This window comes from Chelonia mydas, chromosome 11 (genome assembly GCF_015237465.2).
Source record: "Chelonia mydas isolate rCheMyd1 chromosome 11, rCheMyd1.pri.v2, whole genome shotgun sequence".
Taxonomy (NCBI): domain Eukaryota; kingdom Metazoa; phylum Chordata; order Testudines; family Cheloniidae; genus Chelonia; species Chelonia mydas.
In genome coordinates, this window is record NC_051251.2 from 12,736,621 (window position 1) to 12,761,173 (window position 24,553).

The following is a 24,553-nucleotide window of genomic DNA, read 5'->3' on the forward strand; positions in this document are numbered from 1 at the left end:
AGGTTTAAATGCACAGGTAGTATAACTCGACACTGAGGGACTAGAGAGTAGCAAGAAAAGCAACTAAGAGGAAGGTGTAAGAAAGGGCATTGCAGGACTCCCTCACATATACACACATAGGCACAAACTTCCCCTCTTCCCCATGGGTGCTCGACCCCGCCTCTGCCACTGGCCCCGCCCCCAGCCCACCCCTTCCATGAGGCCCTGGCCCTGCCCCACCTCTTTCCACTCCTGCGCCGCCCCCATTCCAATCCCTTCCCCAAAGTCCCCGCCCTAACTCCGCCCCCTCCCTGCCCCTATTCCAACTCCTTCCCCAAATCCCCGCCCCGGGCCCACCTCCTCCCCTGAGAGCGTCATGTTCCAGCTCCTCCCCTCCCTCCCGAAGCGTGCGAACGCTGCCAGACAGCCCCGGAGCACCCATGGAGTCGGCGTCTATGTATACACATACAAACTACACTGTCTTCTGGCTCCTCCATGTGTAGGTTACACCAATTTAGACCCAGTTATTGACATATGCTTATACATTGTTCTAGCATTTGGCTTCAAAAATCATAAATTGGTACAAAGAGGGCTCAGAAAAACATTAAGAATGGCCATACTGGCTCAGACCAAAGGTCCATCTAGCCCAGTATCCTGTCTTCCGACAGTGGCCAATGCCAGGTGCTTCAGAGAAAATGAACAGAACAGGTAATCCTCAAGTGATCCATGCCCTGTCACCCATTCCCAGCTTCTGGCAAACAGAGGCTAAGGACACCATTCCTGCCCATCCTGACTAATAGCCATTGATGGACCTATCCTCCATGAACTTATCTAGTTCTGTTTCAAACCCTGTTAGTGTCTTGGACTTCACAACATCCTCTGGCAAAGAGTTCCACAGGTTGACTTTATGTCAAGAAATACTTCCTTTTATTTGTTTTAAACCTGCTGCCTATTAATTTCATTTGGTGACCCCCTAGTTCTTGTGTTATGAGAAGGAGTAAATAACACTTCCTTATTTACTTTCTCCACACCAGTCATGATTTTATAGACCTCAATCATATCCTCCCTTACTCGTCTCTTTTCCAAGCTGAAAAGTCCTAGTTTTATTAATCTTTCCTCATACAGAAGCCATTCCATATCCTTATTCATTTTTGTTGACCTTTTCTGAACCTTTTCCAATTCCAATATATCTTTTTTGAGATGGGGTGACCACATCTGCACGCAGTATTCAAGATGTGGGCGTACCATGGATTTATACTGAGGCAATATGATATTTTCAGTCTTATTATCTATCCCTTTCCTAATGATTCCCAACATTCTGTTTGATTTTTGACTGCTACTGCACACTGAGTGGATGTTTTCAGAGAACTATCCACAATGACTCCAAAATCTCTTTCTTGAGTGGCAACAGCTAATTTAGACCCCATCATTTTATATGTATAGTTGGGATTATGTTTTCTAATGTGCATTACTTTGCATTTATCATCATTGAATTTAATCTGCCATTTTGTTGCCCAGTCACCCAGTTCTGACAGATCCTTTTGTTGCTCTTCGCAGTCTGCCTGGGACTTAACTATCTTGAGTAGGGTTGCCCACTTTCTACTCGCACAAAACCAAACACCCTTGCCTCGCCCCCTGCCCCACCCTCCTCCAAGGCCCTGCCCATCTCCCACCCCTTCTCTGAGGCCCCGTCCCCACTCGCTCTCCTCACCCTCACTCACTTGCTCATTTTCACCGCGCTGGCTCAGGGGGCTGGGGTGCAGAAGGGAGTGAGGGCTCCAGCTGGGGGTGTGGCAGCAATAAAGTCCCAGGGCAAAAGGTAAAATAGTTTGTACCTTGGGGAAGTTTTAACCTAAGCTGGTAAAAATAAGCTTAGGGGGTTTTTCATGCAGGTCCCCACATCTATACCCTAGAGTTCAGAGTGGGGAAGGAACTTTGACAACCGCTTTTTCCAGATCATTTATGAATACGTTGAACAGGTCCCAGTACAGACCCTTGCAAGGGGACATCACTATTTACCTCTCTCCATTCTGAAAACTGACCATTTATTCCTATTCTTTGTCTCCTATCTTTTAATCAGTTACCAATCCATGAGAGGACTTTCCCTCTTATCCCATGAGAGCTTACTTTGCTTCAGAGCCTTTGGTGAGGGACCTTGTCAAAGGCTTTCTGAAAATCTAAGTACATTATATCCACTGGATCCCCCTTGTCCACACGCTTGTTGACCCCTGTCAAGGTTCTTTCCCAACTCTGAACTCTAGGGTACAGATGTGGGGACCTGCATGAAAAACCCCCTAAGCTTATTTTTACCAGCTTAGATTAAAACTTCCCCAAGGTACAAACTATTTTACCTTTTGCCCCTGGATCTTATTGCTGCCACCACCAAGCGTCTAACAAATATATGACAGGGAAAGAGCCTGCTTGGAAACATCTTACCCCCCAAAATCCCCCCAAGCGCTACACCCCCTTTTCTGGGGAAGGCTTGATAAAAATCCTCACCAATTTGCATAGGTGAACACAGACCCAAACCCTTGGATCTTAAGAACAATGAAAAAGCAATCAGGTTCTTAAAAGAAGAATTTTAATTAAAGAAAAGGTAAAACAATCACCTCTGTAAAATCAGGATGGTAAATACCTTACAGGGTAATCAGATTCAAAACATAGAGAATCCCTCTAGGCAAAACCTTAAGTTACAAAAAGACACAAAAACAGGAATATACATTCCATTCAGCACAACTTATTTTATCAGCCATTTAAACAAAACAGAATCTAACGCATATCTAACTAGATTGCTTACTGACTTTTTACAGGAGTTCTGACCTGCATTCCTGCTCTGGTCCCGGCAAAAGCAACACACAGACAGAGAGAACCCTTTGTTTCCTCCCCCTCCAGCTTTAAAAGTATCTTGTCTCCTCATTGGTCATTTTGGTCAGGTGCCAGCAAGGTTATCTTAGCTTCTTAACCCTTTACAAGTGAAAGGATTTTTCCTCTGGCCAGGAGGGATTTAAAGGTGTTTACCCTTCCCTTTATATTTATGACAACCCCCCTCAAAGAATTCTAGTAGATTGGTGAGGCATGATTTCCCTCTACAAAACCCATGTTGACTCTTCCCCAACAAGTTATGTTCATCTATGTTTATGACAATTTTGTTCTTTACTATAGTTTCAACCAGTTTGCCGGTACTGAAATTAGGCTTATCGGCAATAGGTATGATAATCTGCAGACACACATAACTAACTATAGAAGCAACATTACAAGTTATCCCTACGATGGCATCAGTGACTTACTATCAGCAAACAACTATTCACACCTCCGGGTGGCATAACAGAAACATTTCGGAGAGTTTCCAGTGTACAGTGGCCATCTGTCAAAGGAAAGGAATATGTGGACTTCATCTGGGACAGCTAAGGGCTCCGGAATGAGTGATGCATGCTTACATAGGCTCTGGCCCACTATCCGTTGGCAGACACATGCAAAGGAGCAGAATTCCACACACCAGCCTCAACACAAGATCAGCAGGTTTTAGTTCCTTCATGCTGTGGTTTTTGAAGCTTTATCAATTACCTGCACCTGGGTTTCTCTGTGGAATCCACAGAATGTCAAGTCGCAACTTCCCATGCTTCTTTTTCAGACATTTCTGTCCCTTCCACACTCATCCCACCCTAGTTTGCTTACTTCCTAGGATGTCTGGCATGAAACCAAAGAATTTAAAAAAAAAAAATCAAGCTGATGTGCAGATGTTTTATTTATGCTATGCCGTGATTTATACAATCTACAGTATTTCACTGATCTACTTCATACCTTGCAGGAGCAATGAACAAACAGTCTATCAGGAAATTAAAAAAAAAAAGTCACTACATTATCTCACTCCTACACGATCGGTAAGGTGCCAAGCACGCTTTTGGCACCAGATCCATAACCAACACTAAAGCCAAGTCTTCAATGACAGACAAGTGAGATGCTCCCAAAGATTGTACGGAAAGAAGCAGGGGGAGGAAGGGGAAGAGGAGAGGATATTATACAGTCCACAATAGTTTATAAGCAAAACAGAATCTAGGGATGAACTGAAACCAAACTCCCTGACCCAAACTTTACAAAAGCTGAAATTCAGACCCAGACTTTGCAGTTTGCTCCCATTTGTAAATTAACATCAAAACACTCAAATAAGCACCATGTATGCAAGAATATGAATGCAATCTTGCCAATAAGTTCACTGTCTGCCTCTCCTACAAAGAAACCCATTAAATAGCCACCAGAGGTTAGCAACCAAACGTTGTTTGTTCTAGAGCAAAGCTAATCTGGCTAGAAAGTGCCTGAATGTTTTCATTTGTTTACAGTAGCACTCACGATGTGCTAGGTGCTTGCCAAATACTGTCCCTTCCCCAAGGATTTCCCAACTAATGGAAGCCAAGCAAACAAAGGTTAGACAAAAAAAGAACTGGAACAACAATAGACAGATTATATACAAAACAACTTGATTCACTGTAGGAAACATTTAGTTCATATAATAATTTAATTCCTGCCTTGATCTGTGCCGGATTTTTCTCTGGCATTTATTTCTTCTTTATTCAGTCCAATCTTACATTAATTCAGCCTAAATTTTCTTTTCCTTAGCTTCATCATTTGATTTATTTCTCAATAATATCTCTTGTTCCCCCCTCAGCTTCCCAGCATAAATACCAGAGATGACATTTTTTCCAGTGGTTTTGATGAGACCAGCTTCTTTTTTTTTTTCCTCTCCTTTTGCTTGTTCCATATGAGGCTAAGTTTGGCAGGAAATAAAGGTGCAATCGCAGCTCCCACTATGAAAGAAGAGCTTCCATCAGAGCCATCTGCTTTTACCAGTACACCTGAGCAGCTCCAGCAATATTGGCAAACAGGCCTCCAAGGGGAGGTCAACTAGATTCCTCCGCTGCCACCCAGAAAACATTACGCTGATGAAAAAGCCCAAAGACTGTACAAATTAGTACAAGTTTAAAAGGAATATATAAGGCCTTAGCAGTCTGAAGAAAGGGTTCTGGTTTTTCCTCTAGATTCCAGCAGAAAGGGGCGGGCTGTAGCTGTTTGAATCACTTTGCAAATCCGTATTCTATTTCTCTGACATATTTTTACTCATACACCCCTGCCATTGCATCATCTTTAAAAACCACACTATGGAGAGGCCTTCAATACTATCCACTTAAATCTGCATATCTTGCAGTTTCTTCTTTAAGAGATTATTAATCATGTTTATCAGGGTAGTGCCTAAGGACCAGCCAAGAATGGGGCCCCTTTGTGCTAGGCACTGTACAAACAGAGTAACAGACAGCCGTTGCCTAGAAGAGCTCACAAATTTAAGTAGACTATAAGACACGGGAAAGGGGGAAAGGGTAGAACACACAAGCAGAGTGAACAAGGTAATGGTGGCAAATATGTTTGTTTCATTATTTGGAAGAGGGGTTAGTTAGGAGGGGATCAGATGAATGGAAACAACAGGGAAGAGAGAGGGGCATTAAAAGGAACAGGAGTGAGGGGGACAGGGCAGTGGAAAAGAGGGTAGGAGGGGAAGATGTGAAATGAAGCTGAAGTGAAGAGACTGAGAGATTGGAGCAAATGACCAATCAGCACAGGGCAGAAAAAGTCCAGTCAAACCTGCAGAAAGTTGTCTGAATGGCCAAAGGCTCCTGCTTCAGCTGTTTCTGCAGCTGCTCCTACCAGCTGCAGTCTCTGACTTGTTCTTCTCTACAGTTCTCCCCTCCCCGCAAGGTCACATGGTGCAGAGTAGGAGATTTAAATTGACTCATTTCAGTCCCAGCTTTCAAGGTGCTCTGCCATGAGCCAACCAAATTTGTGTTCATTTCCAGGTTCCTAATAGGGCAGTAGATTTTTCACACCCCTGAGCGATGTAGCTATGTCGATCTACATTTTAAGTGTAGACGAGGCCTAAGACAGGCAGAACCCACACTGGGCAATGAACTGGGAGCCCCTCAGAACACACACACTGCACTTTAAAGACATTTTGCCTCAATCACAACGAAAGGAAGTAGGATTCAAACTGTTAATCACATTTGAAAGAGTCCCTTGTTCCATCTGGTCACATAAGAAGAGGGAAAAGGTTATTACAGCACTTTCAATTATCTAACCACAAGCCACCAGCTACACGCAGGGAAAGTTCAGCTAGAGCCAGCCGTGTGATAGTTCTCATCAGAGCCCACACCCTCCACATGCAGTTCTGCTCTGAAAAGTGACTGTCAATGGCATCGTTGGCTTCCATGTTTATTGGGTCTTTGTCATAAATATAAAGGGAAAGGTAAACACCTTTAAAATTCCTCCTGGCCAGAGGAAAAACCCTTTCACCTGTAAAGGGTTAAGAAGCTAGGATAACCTCGCTGGCACCTGACCAAAATGACCAATGAGGAGACAAGATACTTTCAGAGCTGGAGGGGAGGAGAAACAAAGGGTCTCTCTGTTTGTGTGATGCTTTTGCCGGGAACAGAACAGGAATGGAGTCTTAGAACTTAGTAAGTAATCTAGCTAGATATGTGTTCGATTCTGTTTTGTTTAAATGGCTGATAAAATAAGCTGTGCTGAATGGAATGTATATTCCTGTTTTTGTGTCTTTTTGTAACTTAAGGTTTTGCCTAGAGGGATTCTCTATGTTTTGAATCTGATTACCCTGTAAGGTATTTACCATCCTGATTTTACAGAGGTGATTCTTTTACTTTTTTCTTCAGTTAAAATTCTTCTTTTAAGAACCTGATTGCTTTTTCATTGTTCTTAAGATCCAAGGGTTTGGGTCTGTGTTCACCTATGCAAATTGGTGAGGATTTTTATCAAGCCTTCCCCAGGAAAGGGGGAGTAGGGTTTGGGGAGGATCGGGAGTGGGGGGGGAAGACGTTTCCAAGCAGGCTCTTTCCCTGTCACATATTTGTTAGACGCTTGGTGGTGGCAGCAATAAAGTCCCAGGGCAAAAGGTAAAATAGTTTGTACCTTGGGGAAGTTTTAACCTAAGCTGGTAAAAATAAGCTTAAGGGGTTTTCATGCAGGTCCCCACATCTGTACCCTAGAGTTCAGAGTCGGGAAGGAACCTTGACAGTCTTAGTGATTTCTCTTCTGACTGTGCTAACACAATACCACGGAGTAACTAAAACACCAAAAGCTATCCATTTCTGAGGGCTCTTTTTCAGTATTGGAGTGCATTAAGTTAGTACTATACCCATAAATATTTCATGGTTTTTAGGAGCTAACACTATAAAGATCACTGGTCAGAAAATTATTTTGGGGAATACAAACTGAGCATATAATACATGCTATTATACCGATACCATTTTAACACCTGAATTATTTATATTTTGTAAAAACATCCATCTACAAAACTTTAGACATGGGAAATACCTCCATGAGTTTAAGTTCCAATGGAGCCATATTTGGTTTAAAACCGGCATTCCCTGGCAGAATAATGCTACAATGCTTGGGCTATAAATGCTAATTAATGAAAATATGAAAGTGAAATGGTCTAGAAATCCACGATCAGAAAATATAACTGACTAGACTACTGTGTTTTCATTGTTCAAGTTTAAGAGAAATAGACAAAAGTGATATGCAAACCAAGAATGTTTTTAGATTTTCAGAATTAATAATCCAAGGTGACATTTATAATACAGTTAAAAACATTGTCTTTTAGAAATACATGGTTCTTAACTGGCCAGTTTATTATTTCATTATTATGATTGGTATTTGCAAAGAAAGGCTTTGAAATGGATATTTAAATAGCTGACCCAACCTAGATCTAAGAATGTATTTCTCTCTTGTAAATAGATTTTCCCCTTTTTGCCCCAAATTCCATTTAGAAATCATTACCAAAAAAAAAAAAAAATCTATGGCTTGCTATGCAACATCACAACACTAGTGCCAAAAACTGACCTACAATTAACAGTCACCACAACTACCAGACAAACATTTGCATTGGCAGAATTGTTCAAAAATTGCCTTTCTATGCCAAGAAAAAAAGCCTATTGGATACCCACAGCTTAATAGACAACATTCCTGTATTCTAAAATCACCACCACCGATTACTTGGCTGAATAGTTTTTGCAGCTGTATACAAGATGTCTCAAAAGCAGAGGCTTTTGCTGCATTCCTTCTCCCTGTACACACTATGCACTCTTTTGCAACGGCATGAAAACTATTACAATTTTAGGTTACACAGTAATGCAGTCTTAACAGGTTTCCCCTAACAGTCGTAGCTGTGCCTATGAATAAATGAAAGCTAACAAGTGTCTGAGCACTACAGCGGTTCTGCCTTTCAGCTCAAGACTATGACAAAAGAAATTTTAAAAAAGAAATGACATAAAATGTCCTAACTGAACTAGAAGAAAAGTAGCAGTGCAGAAATGGGCAGCAAAGAACTTGAGAATTTTACCTCTGGCCAAACCAGTTGATGGCCGCACAAGCAGTGAACCTCCTTAATCACAGATCCAGGGCCCAGCAATAAAACAGCTACAGTAAGTCACAATTGCTCTTTGTTCTTCATACAATGACTTTTGCTCAGTTTCTTATGCAAGCTCTTAAAGGGATTATGAACAGAATTTCTTGGTCTTTTTCCCCCTCTCCATTTGAGGATCCAGATAATTAAACTCACGTAGGGCCCAATACACTAGGCACATGGCAATGATGAGCTCGACAACCAACATCAGTTCTTCAGAACCCACATGAATCTGCATTTCTAAGCAAAGTGACCACAAGATCTTTGCAGTACACTGTACTTCCCCTCCCAGTCCAGCGTTTGGAATCATAGCTCATCAGGTAGATTTTAACTTAGGGCCCAGCCCTCCAAGGAGGTGAGCACTCTGTGCATACATTATAAGCTTTTTAGGGCAGGGATCATGCTTTTTGTTTCTCTCAAGCACTATGCACAATTTAGGACACTACGTAAGTAATAATTTAAGGCTATCATTTTATTAGGTAGTGTATATATTATAAACACACACTGTAAATCTGGACACAAGACAGTGTGGCAGTACGTTTTTATGGGCTACACTGGCAGTTTTCAATCTCTCCTGTGAAAAGGGCAGCACGTAGCTGCAGTGCCCCAGGAAGAGATCAGGCGGCGAATTGCCACAATTCCCTCCCCGATTCCACCTTTCCTCCGGGGGAAAAACAAGCCTATATTTAATGTAGATTGCTTCCTCCTCTGTGTTGGCTCAGCTATACAGAACAGCACATGGCAAGGTTAGATCAAAGGCTCTGCCCTCTCTCAGTCCCTGCCTGCCCACCTGCGTGACAGAGGGGAGCAGCAGCCCAGTCGAGACTGCTCTTCTTCCTGCTCTGTAATCTTTCCAAGCATTTAGCCTATACAGGGGTGTAAGAGGGTATAATCTTGCCCTATATTTCCAAACCCAGCCCCTGACCTTTGAGCACTCTGCAATCCTCCTCCATTTGGATACTATTTAAGGAAGAGATCCAATCATTTCTGCCCACACAGGAAGTTTGGAAGCTGAATATTCCCAGATCTGATCACCAGGTCCTGGCATTGTGCAAACACTATGGAAAGTATGGCCAAGCGCACAATCAGATTCTTTCCGGGCTTTGCAGAAACAGTAGCTAGTTTATAAAATATAAAGTCAAATGCTAGTGACTAGGGTCGTTAGAACTCCAGTAAAACCGACTGAGGTTGTGACCATCGTACAACCTTCAGCGAAAAGGAATTCACATAGTGCAACATTCAGCAACGCACAGTGGTCTGAAAATACGACGTATGGGATTAATTCAGCAAAACATGCTGACCCAGCGAGGTTATTGCACTGAGCAAATGCTAGAGTGCAAGTATATTTAGGATGCATAGAAAGGGAAAAGCAGATCCACTTCTCGGTTTGTCAAAGAGTTTATAAATTATGTGTGTGAGACAGTCTAAACAGGTGGGGTGTGGAGGAACTCCCCTCGTCTTTACCAATCTTTTTCAGTGGGGAATGGTTCTGGGAAGAGGGAAAGGAAAGGAAAAGTCTGTCTCTCTGTTTTGCAGTAAGCAGTTTATATTAACCCACAACTAACTAAAAGCCCACAAGCGGAACAGAAAAGCAAGACCATGTACATACCTCTTTGGAGCACCAAGCGCATTTTGGATGAATGAGCAGGCACTCTTCACAGGAGGTAGCACTTCCACTTGTGCAAATATTGAGACCTTCAACAATAAAAAACAACAGAGAATGGGGTCATCTTACAGGTGAAATAGCCTGAAATTGGAAGCTTATTGCTCATCGCAATACACTTTATGTAACAATTAATGTAAGATTAAACATTTCACAGGCCTTTGGAGCTTGAACCACCAAAAATTAGGACTCTAGTGATTTCCTTTCCTCCCTGCTCAGATCAATTAATTTTGGAAGAGTTAGTCAATTGATCAATCTAATTAAATATTTCCAAGACTTCTGCTAGAACACAACCGTCATTACTTTGATATGAACGTTGCTCCTTGCAAATCCTAGATAACATTGACTTTTAAAAGCTGGCAAAACAAGTCCCAGTAGGCTTTTTATGATTATTATTATTATTATTCCTTTTCATCTGAATGAACTAGTAGGGTAAAATATTAATACATCTTTTTAATCTTAAATTAACCTTTAATTATCTCCGATCCCCACTTCCCACACGAGTGATTTACATAATTGAGTCACCTCCTTACTCAAAATTGCTTTAATTTATTAAGAGTCATTTCCATAGGATATCCAGGTTAAGCAGGACAGCTCGTTTATATTGGGTAGTGTCCAATGCATCTTAGAATAGAACATGTTGATCTGCGCTGTATGGTAGTATGTTTTTTACATGGACTGCTAATGCAAAACACACATTGACTCCGGCACACACAACTTGCAATGTTATCAGCACCCTTAAATTATTAGCATCATACAGAGTAAAGACAACCAATAGGATTTTATATCCAGAATCTAGTATGGAGGTTCTGAGCACATTAAATTAGTGCTGAGTTGCCATCACTAGGGTTAAATCGTACTAAACATCAAAAGTATTAGGTTTGAATGCAACAGCGTAAGTTTAATGGTGTCTGTAGATATGATGAAAATAACCATTGATGTCTCTGTGCTCCAGTATGCAGCTATTAACGTCAACTGTCGATAACTAATTAGACAAAATTCCAACAGAGGAGTCTATGTGGATGCTGCACAGTCTAAAAGGAAATGCCTTGGGCTTGAATTCTGAGCCCACTTATTTTTCCCACACTGAATGTCAATGAAAGCATTTCACGCCTCGTGCTACAGCTCATCTATTTGCAGACAATTATATCCACAGACACTATTGCACTATGCATAAAGCCAGTGAAGGCTGAGCGGACTTGGTGATGTCTGAAAATGGGCTGATTAAAGTTTTGCTCTTTAGGAGGAACTTCTTGTTGTAATGTCGGCTTCTGAGTCCCAACTGCTGCCCTCCTTGAATGCATTTGTATTTAAAAATTTTAAATGTTGGATTTGGCTGTATGAGTCACTCAAGTTTCAGGGATGTATCGAAGAGGAAGGAAGTAGTGAATCAAGCTGGACAGCTGTATAAGGGAATGCCATGCTCTAGGTTAGAAGCTAGTAAAGGGTAATTTTCACATCACAATTTTTAAGTCATGATTGTGCCATGACTGTTTATGTCAATGTCTCACACTGGCAATTATCTATAACCCACAGGATGATTCATTTTAACTCACTCTCCCTAAATCAAGGGAGCTATGACTTGTACTTTTTCAATGGTTTTCACTGAAGGATACCGTCTGGTTTTGTTTTCATTTAACAATAGTTAACAATTATTATAATGTTATTTAATTGATTGCTATTATATACATGCAATTTACTCCTTAAACCAAGCCCAATTTCTGGACTTTTCAAGAATTCAAAAAATGAAACAAAATATTGATTATAAAACTGAGCTACTGTCTGCACAGATCTGTAATTAACACATTGAACTCTATTTCCAAACCATGCAATTAGATGTGGTTTTCAGAGAAGCTGTAAAGCTTTCCCCGCTCACAAGAAGTCTTGTAACAATGGGTTTTGTAGTATGGCAAAACTGCTGTGTTTTATTTTCCTTATAAATGAATTCAGGGGGCAAAGGAGGGGACTAATTGGAGAGAAAACAAACTGTTATAGAAATCAGCCTTCCTGTTGCAGGTACAACCAGCACCACTGCTCTAAATGTCCAAGATGGGTCTCTGATACTGGTTTTGAAAGTCAGTGCCTCACTAATGATATTTTGTGATATTTACCAAGTAGTATGGTTAAGAGGACATCTCTAGAAGCCAACAGCAGCTGAGTTCTAATCCTGGCTTTCCCATTGACATTTAGACATTACTTGACCTTCTGTCTGGAAAATGAGGCTAATGTTTACCTACCTTCTTTACAAAATATTGTAAATGGGTTATCCTCACTTATAGGTGGGACTGTGAGGATTTACGTATTAATAGAGTTTAAGGCCAGAAGCAATTGATCATCTAGTCTTAACGTTATTATTAAAATGAAAACCAAGAGTTCCCTTCATTGGGCCATTCCCACTCTGTACCATGGCTAATGCCTCCTCCACAGCACCGTACTCAAGCCACTCAGCGAAGTGCAGGGAACATAGCAGCTTTTGAAGTTTCAACATTTGTTTTTGTTATGCACTGGAATAAAACCAAACCTTTCAACCGTTGCTGGAAAAAAGGGAATTGTGTCACAATGCCCATTTTTGGAACAAAACCTGAGCTTTTTGATTTGAGTGGTGTGCATCACCACTGGCCTGGGAGACCCAGATTCAAGTCCCTGCTCTGCCCAAGTCAGTGCTGAATTTTTCGTCTCAGATTATGCTAAAGCAGGTGGAGCAGAGACATGAACCTAAATTTCCTACATCCCAGGCCAGTGCCCTGACCACCAAGCTTTAGAGTGTGAGACTTAGGCTCTCTCTAACTTGATTAAAATAGATACACCTCCATGTAACACATTTCAGCTTCAGCAAAACAGCATATTTGGACAAAAATGTTCGGACAAGCTCTAGCTGGGAAAGGAATCCACCCCTCCAAAGCCACAGATCTCCACAGCTGCTAACATGCCATCCTAGTACAGCAGCCTCTGGCATAACCCAAGCTTGCATGCCACCAACCACAAGAGGCTGGAGGATCTGCACCCATTCTCCATATTGCTCTACCCTGTATCCAGTTCCATGCTGCTCAAGCACCCAGCAGGCTCTGAGTGGCTTCCTCAAATCGTGTCGTTTCCTTGGAACAGCAGAACTGCACTGGTTCCAATGCAAGAGGGACCTCTGCACCCATGGGTGAAAAGGGCAAGATTTGCACCCAGGAGGATAACTCAGCTATGATCCCAAAATTCTGATGATGCAGAATGAGCTACACCAAACAGCAACTTTGTGAGAGGCGCCCAGGGAGGCCACCAAACAGATGCTCCATGCAAATTGCTGTGACCTTTTTTTAAACCAGTTCTGCCATAAAGCCCAATATAGCCAACTCCATAGTACATAACACATTTTAATGTACCAGCTTGCCTAAAACAGAGATACAGAGATAGCTCTGTATCCATGTAGTTAGGTGCGAGATTTCATCCACCTTAGCTATGTAGGGGCTGAAGTCAGTAGGAGTTATGAGTACTCAGCATCTCTTAGGATGGAAGAAAATCTATGGTCAAAATCTGTTGAGTTTTACTGCCCCATGCCATAGCACTCTCCACAGGATGAAGAGCTTGTAAATGTAGCTAGTTAATAATGTAAACACAAGGGGTAAATAAATGAATAGTGGACTCAAAGCAGTTTATTGGGTTTACCTTATAAGAGACCAGCACTACACTAATAAAGAGAGTGGCCATTTCCAGTATTATCAGAGCACAATCACAAATTGCTGCTGTTTTAATAGGTGTCCGGGAGCCATAAAAGCATCCCTGCTGAGGAGAACAATGACAGCTCTCTGGATGAAGTACATCTTTCACATTAGGGCTGAACCTATGCCAGGAGCAATATAAGGAAAGGAGGCCTAGATATTAACAGATAATAAAATGAATGTTTTAGATTTTATGATTATTAATGCTGCCACTCGCCATCTAGATCACTGAAGACCTGTAACCCAAACACTCAGGGGAGCCTAATCAATATTCTAGGGAGGAATCTTTCTTCTGTTGAAGTTGATTATAATCAAACTTTATTCCTTTTCATGCCAAGTAGAGAATGGCTTGAGTTGTAAAATCCAGACCCACGAAGTTTAAGGCAGTTCACATCCAGGGATGTGATCTTCTAGGCCACATTCAATAGCAAGTCTCTACCAACTCTGAAAATAAAGCATCACATTAAAAAGAAAAACCTTGAAGTGGGGACCTTGGAGAATATCTATGAGCAAGAACTTGCCTGTTCTTTGTACTTAGGAGTGAAATGCAAAATTGTTCAGAAACCATTGGAAATCAAAGCTGAGCCCTTCGTTCAAATGGTTCAAGTCAATATGACTGCTGGCTAGCTCTCCACTAGCCTCTCAGGACACTTAGAGAAAGATAATCAGGTCTGTTCAGATAACTGCTTCTTGTACTATCATTACAATATTTGCTCAGAATGGACACAGAGATCTGGTACTTTTGAGAAACAGCAAAAAGCAATAGTATATATGGAAACCTGGGCACATGCAATTCCAGGCTTAGCTGAAGACAACGCACCTCAAGTGTGACTTACTCAAAACATCTGTATTTTTAAGAGCAAGGCACATGTGGTTATTATTTACCACTGTGATATTTGGCAATTTGGTAAACATTTTGGAATATAAAACACAATCAAAACACAGGAGGAAAAAATCAAGAGAACCTTTGAGCTGGTGAACTGCTCTATTTTATTGGGACTGTTGATTTTCATGCTCTGTATTTTTATTTTCAGTTATAATAATTATATATAGTCTCTGGGGGAAAAATTTTTTTTATTGGGAGTGCTAGTAAAAAGGGATACCAGTCCAAAAACTCTTGAGCATCCTGACACCACTTACAAAAAAAAAATTTAACAGCCTGTCCCCAAATTTGATGGGAGTTTGTTGTTTTCAGAACCACATGTAGAATGAACTAGCACTTTCATTGTTTGGCCTAAAATGAGGAGAACGAAGGACTGTAACATGATGCATGTGCGTGGACTTTGTGAGGTCTACTCCTTTCCTGATACGGTTATCTCATTTCGGTAGGTGTGTCAGACTCATGTCGGGCAGTATCATTAACCATATACCAGCTACTGCACTACATTCTGCCTTGAAACCAATTCATCTCCTTTATAAAGAGCCCCTTATAACATGGCCAAACCCAGCATTAAAAACACCTCCTCACAACATGCACATTTTCCCTTGGTTCAGATGGGGGAACCCTACCACGGAGACCTCTTTCGTGCTTCCAGATAAACAACCCCAATCATTGGTGGCTGCGCCTCGGTGGTGGACGAAATGAGCTCTGTGATATATATAGTGCCTGTACAGAGCTTTGAGTCCAAAGGCCCTGTAGACAACGTACAGTATCAAGGTTATGGAATTTAAAAAAACCAGATTATTTAAAAACTTCACCTCACACTTGGCAAAGCAATTCCCATCTTTTCATATATTTATACCTGCTCCTGTATTTTCCACTCCATGCATCTGATGAAGTGGGTTCTAGCCCACGAAAGCTTATGCCCAAATAAATGTGTTCATCTCTAAGGTGCCACAAGGACTCTTCTTGTTTTTGCTGATACAGACTAACAGGGCTACCCCTCTGAAACAGGTTTCAGAGTAACAGCTGTGTTAGTCTGTATTTGCAAAAAGAAAAGGAGTACTTGTGGCACCTTAGAGACTAACCAATTTATTTGAGCATAAGCTTTCGTGAGCTTTTCGTAAAGCTTATGCTCAAATAAATTGGTTAGTCTCTAAGGTGCCACAAGTACTCCTTCCCTCTGAAACAGATTATTGATAACCTTCGATCCAGAAAGTGTTTCAAGGAGTCTTTTGTGCTGGGGGATGGGGGGAGATCGCCTGCCCCTCTAAGGGGGGGGGGAAGGAATCCAGAACCCAGTTTGCCCCCAGAATCTGGAACATCAATGGGGCACTTCATCTGTCTTTAGCTGCTTCAGGGGAAGGCGGCCCTCCCCGAGCACTTGGCAAAGGGATGCCTTGCCAGGAAGAAACAACCCCCCCCCAGCTAGTCACTTTCCACCCCTCTCTCTCGTCACAAGCCCCTGTGCAGCCCCAGGAAGCCACCACAGAGCTGATGGTTAGTACTATTATCCCTGCAGCGCAATCTTCGCAATTTCCACTCAGAACAGCCCCCCAGCTTCCCGGTCGGGTGAGACCTGAACAGCCAGCTTACCCCTGAGGTGGTGGAGCAGGGCGGAGAGGACGAAGAGGCGGGCGGCGCTGGGGGAAGAGAGCCCCCGGCCCCGGGGCATAGTGCCTGCAGCTGGAGGTGGGGTTGCGCTGCCGCGGAGGAGCCCGCCGAGCTAGCAGCGGCCACAGCTGCCTGGCCGGCGGGAGGCAGCGAGGCGCTCGGCCGCTGCAGCAGGAGCGATCCCGGGCTGCCGGGCGCGCATTACTGTCCCGGCGAACAGGTCACGGAGGCGGGCTGGGCGCAGAGCATGCCCCGCTCCCCGGGGGACCATGCAGCGAGCCCTGCGGCGCCTCAGGGGGTCCCCTCCCCGGCCATCAGCAGCGGGCAACGGCCTGGAGCGCAGCGCCACCGGCTCAGGAATTGCGTGGCGGGACCTCCCGGTTTGCAGCCAAGTTTCCCAAGCCTTGGATTAATCCCTTCATTTCTCCCTCCCCGGGTCTGCCCCGCGCCCGCTGTCCCCTCCCTCCCTGGGCCTGGCTCCCGCTGTCCCCTCCCTCCCGGGTCTGCCCCGCGCCCGCTGTCCCCTCCCTCCCTGGGCCTGGCTCCCGCTGTCCCCTCCCTCCCGGGTCTGCCCCGCGCCCGCTGTCCCCTCCCTCCCTGGGCTTGGCTCCCGCTGTCCCCTCCCTCCCGGGTCTGCCCCGCGCCCTCTGTCGGTCCCCTCCCTCCCTGGGTCCGTCCCCCGTGCTCCGAGGCTGAGCAACTTTCTTCCTGCAGGAGGGTGCGAATATGAAACCTCCGCCCAGCCTGTCCAGTGCGCACGCCGGGATCCTTAACACTTAACTGCCCGCTGGGGATGCCTCTCTCAAGTCAAACACACATGCCCCAGCCGTCGCGCCAATTGACACACGTACTCCCCCCCAACAGACACACACACACACACCCGCTCCTAGACGCCACCCAGACACACAAACAGCGGACATGCATCCACTCATACTCTTCACCCACACTGGCACACAAGTCCCATACTCCCCCCCAACACACACACACACACACACACGCACAAAGATTCCACCCAGACACACAAACAGCAGACATGCACACACTCATACTCTGCACACACACTGGTACACAAGTCCCATACTCCTCCCGATACACTGCAAGCACAAGCCTTCGAACTAAACTAGTACACACACACACACACTCTCTCTCTCTCTCTCTCTCTCTCTCTCTCCAAGTGGGTATAGTTTTGTAACCTGTTCATAGGCTTAGAAGAATTCACTTTTTATTTTTTTGTCATTTCAATGGCTAATATCACTGTTTATTCTTAAGCATTTTCTGTTTTTATCCATTTACATTGTCAGAGTTGTGAGAAATTGGGGGAGGAGGGCTCAGCCAAGAAGGACGACAGACAAGCACCATTTAATGACAGTGTATGCCGAGATTCAAAAAGTTAAAGTTTTATAACCATTTAAACACAAATTGTCAACATCAAATGTAAAAATATACAAAGTTACAATACAAATATACAATATCCTTCAAACAAACTAGTACATTTTCAAACCACATTTTTCTTACTTTGGCTATCTGTAAATGTGTGTCATCAATAGAAATAGTTTTTCATCAGTTGTGTATGCACTGTGAAATCAACATTTTTCAACATTTACTAATAAAAATCTAGTTTTTTAAAGCCTGCCCATCCATTTGCTTTCATTACTTTTCTTTTCCAGAAATGCATTAAGTATATCTGCATTACAAAACATTAAAGAACAATCCAAATCAACTGAATTGCCTGTCCTCTGTTAACTCCAAATGGAAGAATTATTTAAATATCACTGATAATTCCCTTAATTCCCTCCCTGCCTTCTACAGTTTCAGAAGCAGGTTCCAAAAACATATTTTCTGTCCATTTGTAACAGAGTGAGAGAACAAATATTTCAGATCTAGAGGATGATTGTGGATTTATGAGGGCGTTTCAGTTGCTGTTTGGATTTACTAGTTTCTTCTGTTTTCATGGATTATAACTCAGTTATGCAACATTAAAGGAAAATTCCAGTAATTAGTTATACTAGTTTAGGCTTGGATCCTGAAAAGCTTTACCACTCATGGTGCTACATGTTTGCTGGAGCGGAGCATTAGAGTTTGAGCCTAAGAGATACTGAGCACACACATCTCTATTCCTAATCTAATATTTACATTATTTTGTGTATGTAAATCTTATTAACTATAATATTTGCTCTATTCCCTTTAACTTTCATAGTTATTTTTTACAAATATGGCCAATTGTTTCAGTATTGCCGTAACTGTGAAAGGTCATGGAACTGGGTTTAATTTAACTAATTATTTGTAATCTGTCTTCAAGGCCACTGTTAGGAATTGTCCACACACAAAAGTTGTGCCACTTTCACTGTACCAATATCTTTAAAGCAGTACAATCCCCTTAGGGTGGGCACAGTTATATCAGTACACATGTATAGCTCCTTCTCATGTAGAAAGGGGAATAAGCAGTATTATCAGCCCCGAAGGTTAAAAAACCATCAATCAGATCCCCAACAATCATGGGATTGGCCCAAAATCATGGTGATTTGGGGTTTGTTTTTTTAAGATTATATTACATTTTTGGCCTGTCTTTTGATTTCTGTACTCCCCCCGCCAGCCTCCAATCTGTGTGTGTGAGAGAGACACAATTAGATTGCCAACACTCCCAAATTTGAGGTGATTGTGGCCCCTACTGCAGGAGCTTTTACCCCCACATCTGCCCAACCCCCTGCCAAGCAATCAGTTCTACCCCCCACCCCCTCCCGCCCCTTTCTCCTGCAGCTCCTGGGTCTTCACCCCTTGTCCCAGGCCAGAGTTGTGTGGGGATGTAACAGGGTTCTTTTCTCCCCATTCCAGGCAGGGGAGACGGGCAACTCCAGGGGTTCCTCACCCCCCCTTTCTGCCCCTTCCTAGACCTGGTATTATACAGCTGCCCTGAGCTGCTGGGCACTTTCTGCTCCTAGTCCCTGCTCCCCTCTCCCCTTCTGTGAGAAAGGGGTCTGCTCCTGAGAGGAGGGGGAGAGAGCTGCGTCCACTTCCTGCAGCAGCTCTGATTGGCTGCTTTCCCCCAGGAGGCAGAACTGGAAAAGCAGCTAATCAGAGGAGGGGCCACTCTCCCACTCCCCCAGCTGAAATTCTGGAGTGACTGGTTTCTGAGTCATTTTGTTGCCAGACTAGTTCTGCTCCGCCAAAGTGGGGTGATGCGTGAGGTAACTGGGAGAGTTGAAAACGCTGGATCAGCAATGCCAGTAGAAGGGCAGATAAAAGGTGCTGAATTTGTGCCAAGGCTTGCCAGGGCTGAGCCCCAGCACCGCTGGGCTTGCCGCGTCAGTTGTGAAAGTAAAGAAGTTGCTCAAGCCCAGGCACCTCTTTCCTTACAAATTGAGCACTGCCTTTATCCCAGTGCAATCGCGTCCATACTAGGACAGAGTTGTACTGCTATTTCGGTAAAACCCAAAAGGAAAAAAAAAGTCACACTCCAAACTGACGTCGTTATTCTGAAACAAACCTGTGCATAGCCCAAGCTTAACTGCCGTATTGAAAAGAAAAGAGCCAGCATTAGCTGGCCATTTTGTTGCAGGTATCACAGCCAAAGAGGGGTCTTGAGGAGAGATCTGAAGGAGGAATGTGTGTGTAGTGTTCATTCAAAGTGCAGTGTGCAAAGCGTGCCTGAAACAAATTGACCCCTGCTGTAATTTCAGCCATGTCAAGTTGCACCAGGGAGGAATATGTCCCAAAGGTTTGATAACGGAGAGGAGAATGTAGCCTGTTATGTGTGTATATCTGTCCATTCTACAAACTGAGCCAAATTCATCCCTGGATTTACAGTACAGATCCACCTGGCCCACAGTGCACTCTGTTGCTGACATGCCTCTAGAATAAAAGGCATTCCTTTGTGGGGAGCCTGGATAAAGGATCTCTGTGCCACAGAACCCCTGTGAAGGTGTAATGAGATAGGTAAAGCAGCAGTGCAGGGGGTTCTCTACCCTTTGCCCACCATGGTAGTGAGTTCTGTCCAAACTCTGAATATGCCAGCCTAGAGTGGACAGTAAGGGTATATCTACACTGCAATAAGACACCTGCAGCTGGCCTAGCTTGTGGGACTCAGGCTTGCAGGGCTATAAAATTGCAGACATGATGAAGCCCAGGCTCTGGGAACCTGGTGTCCTGAGACATCATCATGCTCTAGGTAATCCAGTGTTCTGAAAAAAGAATGATATTGACTATACCCTATAAGCAGACTGCAGTACTTGAGTGCTTTAAAACACCCTGCTTCTCAAGAAAAGAAACTACCAGGAGCTCCCTGTGCTGGCCCAGCTCACCCATAATCCCTCCTCTTGCTACACAGGAAAACAATGGGGATAAAAAAAACCCACAGATGTACAAAGGAGAGCTGAAGAATGGTAAATAAGTAACACAGAGAAAGGAAACCCAAGAGGTAAGAGGAGAAATCTACAACAGTGGAAAAGTCAGGCAAAAAAAAAACCCCACCACTGAAAGAGATGGAAGACATACAGGGTATATTTTTGAAGAGAAGTTGCCTCAGGAGCTTGGTTACAGGAGGCGTAGCCTTTCACCACTACATCACTGGTTGTATTTAGCCCAGCTAGGTAGCATCCAAAGTTCATATACTGACTATTTGGTGGCCCGTGTGAAACTAGTGAGTAGTTGGTGTCATTGCAGTTCCACTGGGATGGTGGATTTTGTGTGTGTGTGTGTGTGTGTGTTGTGGATACCAAATGGCACCGGGGGCCGGGTCCTGCTCAGTGGGAGTTTTGCCATCGACTTCAGTGGGAGAAGGATTGGCCCAAGGGTTTCAGTTCCATCATTCCCTCCCACAGTGAATCTTGACAGAGGGAGACAGCTAATCCAGGAGCCCCTGTGTGTGGTTCACTTTACAGACTTAGCTTTGAGAGTTCCACTTAGCCATGGAGGGGAATCAGCAGGGTGTTAATGCTGATTAAAGCAGCATTAACACAGGGTCACATTTTCAATGGGAAATCTATGGGGTCGTGAGGGGAACATGGTATGGAGTGTGATTGCTCCTTGATTCCATGGCTCCTGCCCTGCTCTCCAGTTCCTGTAGAGGAATAACCCTGTAGAGCTTTAGTGGAGGAAGTTCTCTGGGTCCCTGGGGGAGAGCATGGTGCAAAGTCAGTTGTCTCCCATTTGGTCACATGCAGAAGCAGCAGGAAGGATATTGCCCTAGATATTTATAGAGCAGCAGTAAAGTCTAGAGAAGGACTTTTTCATAGTTTTCCATTAAATGTGAGGAATCCACCCCACAAGAGCGAGGACAGCCACTGTGTCTGTAAGGTTGGCTACACAGCCAGGAAATAACCCATTAAATGAGGTCATGTGCGGCCTGAATTGAAGCTCCTAGACTAGTCTTTATCTAATCCTTTCTAATTGCCCGCTATGGTGGGCTCTGAACTACATGCCTATTGCTGACGCTCTGGAGGATTCGGGGACAAGCTGAGAGCAGCTACCAGCATAGAGCAAAGTCAGAGAATGAAGATTACCTCCTGCATTCCTCTGTGTGACAGCATTTAATGAGCCACACACCTTTTCCCTAGAATTCCCTTATACAAAAGAAGGGACCAAGACCAGAAAGATGCAAGCATAATCTGTGGAAACAGAATTATTCAATATAAGGTGCAATGCAAATTGATGAGGAAATGGCATCTCGGGAAGCAGTGTGGTGCTGGGATTAGAGCGCAACATTCACAAAGCGAATGTGTCAGAGCTGGGATCATGGATGGACAAGTTGCATAAGGGCCAATCCTGCTCTACTGAAGTCAAGGAAAGTTTTGCCATTAACTTCAATGGTGCAGGATCAGGCCCTTAACCTCTCTAAGCCTCAAGTTCCTTATCTATAAAATAAGTATACCACCACCTCTCATAGGACTATTCTGAGGCCCAGTTGATTAATGGTAGCAAAGTGCACTAGGGTCCTTGAATGTGAAATGGTAAGTATTACACTTACTGTATTGTGAGGTCATGTGGTTCAATCCTGTGAGGCGCTGAGCACCCACTCAATGGTGCAGAGAACACTTACCTCCCACTGAAACCATTGAGGACATTCAGTACCTTGCTGGATAAGGCCCGTGAACTGTCCAAACAAAAAACCTGACTTGTAGTTAAGTGTCACAGCGCGTTTCCTCTGGAAAGGAAACAGGAAGAGCAATTGGACTCTGCAGGGTTCATCTTTTTTGTTTGCTTCATCTGGCACATCTTAAAGCTACTGTTAAGGCAGGACTCTCTCCGAAGAGAATCCTCTCCAATACATCTGAGCTTAAGATCCGTTTACATGGGACATGGTTTTAAACTCAGTTCTCTTGATCCCCCATCATCAGTAGAGAGGAACAAACTCAGTGGGACTGATTTGGATTTTGCAAAACCCAATCAGGTATATTTTGTTTGCAAAAGCCAAATCAGAGATGATTTGGATCTGAGTTCCAAATATCTGAATCCCTGGATCCTGCCTGGGGCAAGGAGGGTAGATAATAAGGGCTGGGATATCTCTAGATACCAAGTGATTCATTTAATAGGCCCTAGTCCAGATTTTTAATATGGTTCCTATCTTTATAAGGATTGATGCAAAACTCTGGTCTCAGACATGCTCTAACCTTGTTCAGATCTGAATACTGGGATGTGAGTCCAGCCCTAATTTAAAATAGAAGTTGCATCTTTCACAGCCCATTGCTTTGCCCCTACTTGACACTGCAATGAAATCCTAGTCCTGAAATTGTGACATCTCAATCCTCCCCTGAAAAATTCCCTGATGGCTGTAAAGTCATAAACGTAGGGTTGTAATTTACTATGAGAGCCAAAAGGAGGAGAAGCCAGGTGGTGAGAGCATGAACTCTTAATCAAATCCCAGTAGGTGCAATAATAGGAGTAGCAATAGGACTCTGCAACCAGGGAACTGTAGTGTCCTGGGGACACCCCTTTAGAATCCTGGAAAGGACTTTGGAGCAACTAAAATAATCCCCTCCTGGCCAGGTTTCACACTGAAGCCTGCGAATGCTGGGATAGGACCCAAGAATTTAGATTGCATTAGAGGGATGCCTGTATCGTGTAGATATGATCATTAAAGCTCATAGGTGCTGCATATATCATTATTAATTGTTTGCATTCATGCAGACAACATCTAGGAGCCCTGGTCATTGATCAGAAGCCCATCGTACGAGGTGCTGTACAAACACAGAACAAGACAGTCCCTGCCCCAAGGAGCTTACACTTCAAATTGCAAGACCAGGAGACAACAGATGGCTACAGACACATAGGAAAGTACAAGGAAACAGTGACACGAATATGGCCAACAAGATAGGCGGTGGACTCAGCACATCAGCAGCCTAAACAGTGACGATTTATTATAGGAATCAATGCAAAAAGAGAGAGTTTTTAGGAGAGAGATGTGAAGGTGGATAAGGAGGTAGCTTGATAGATGTTTATCCAGAACTTCTTTCGAGTGTGTGTGGGGCAGCCTGGCCAAAAGCATGAAGGTGCTTGTTTGAAAATTTAACAAGTGAGCGATGGCAGCTGATGTCATGGGCCAATCAGAGGCGAGCATGGCCAGCTAGCTTGTGAGAGTGAGAAATGCTGGATTGACAGAGTGGGGATTGACCATGAATACAAGTACAATATGTTTGATGTGATAAAGAAGGGGAAGCCAGCAAAGGGATGCAAAAGAGAGGAGTGACATGGTCAAATTGATGGGATAGGGAAATGATCTTTGCAATAGCATTCTGAATAGTTATGGGTTTGTCAACATTGCATTTGTGAAGGTCAGACAGAAGGATGTTGCAGTAATCCAGATGTGTTGTGTTGAGATAAGAGTTGTAGCTGCATGGATGGATCAGAAAGGCCGTACCTTAGAGATGTGAGAAGAATTGGAGAGAGTCAGACATAGGCCTGTAAACTGGGTATCATCTTCAACTTAGACCTTTTTAGGTCCTCACATCCAGGCTGAGTGACAAGCAGGATGATAGTGTTATCCACAGTTATTGGAAAAGGAGGTAGCAGGGAGGGCTTGTCAGGGGGAGAAGAAGATTAGGAGCTTTGTTATAGCCATACTTAGCTTCAGCTGATGGGTGGACATCCATGAGGTGATGGCAAAAAGACAGGCTGAGATTTTAGTTTGGACAGGTCTGGAATAGCGAGGTAGATCTGTAAATCATCAGCCTAGGAATGGTAGTTAAATGGTTTGCAGATGAGATTACCCAGAGGTAAGGTGTAGAGAGAGAAGAAAAGGACAGGGATCTGGA

The 24,553-nt window shown here is 43.7% G+C and overlaps 1 protein-coding gene across 1 annotated transcript in view; it reads right to left on the minus strand.

Moving 5' to 3' along the window:
- Positions 1-16,801, minus strand: part of ITGB5 (integrin subunit beta 5) — a 112,707-nt gene extending 95,906 nt beyond the window's left edge. Inside the window, exons 1-2 of the mRNA XM_007057056.4 lie at positions 16,290-16,801; positions 10,053-10,138 (exon numbers count right to left, since the gene is read on the minus strand). Coding sequence (XP_007057118.2) covers positions 10,053-10,138; positions 16,290-16,368 — 165 coding nt within the window. The 5' untranslated portion in view covers positions 16,369-16,801. The remainder of the gene's footprint in view (positions 1-10,052; positions 10,139-16,289) is intronic.
- Between the last annotated feature and the right edge of the window lie 7,752 nt (positions 16,802-24,553).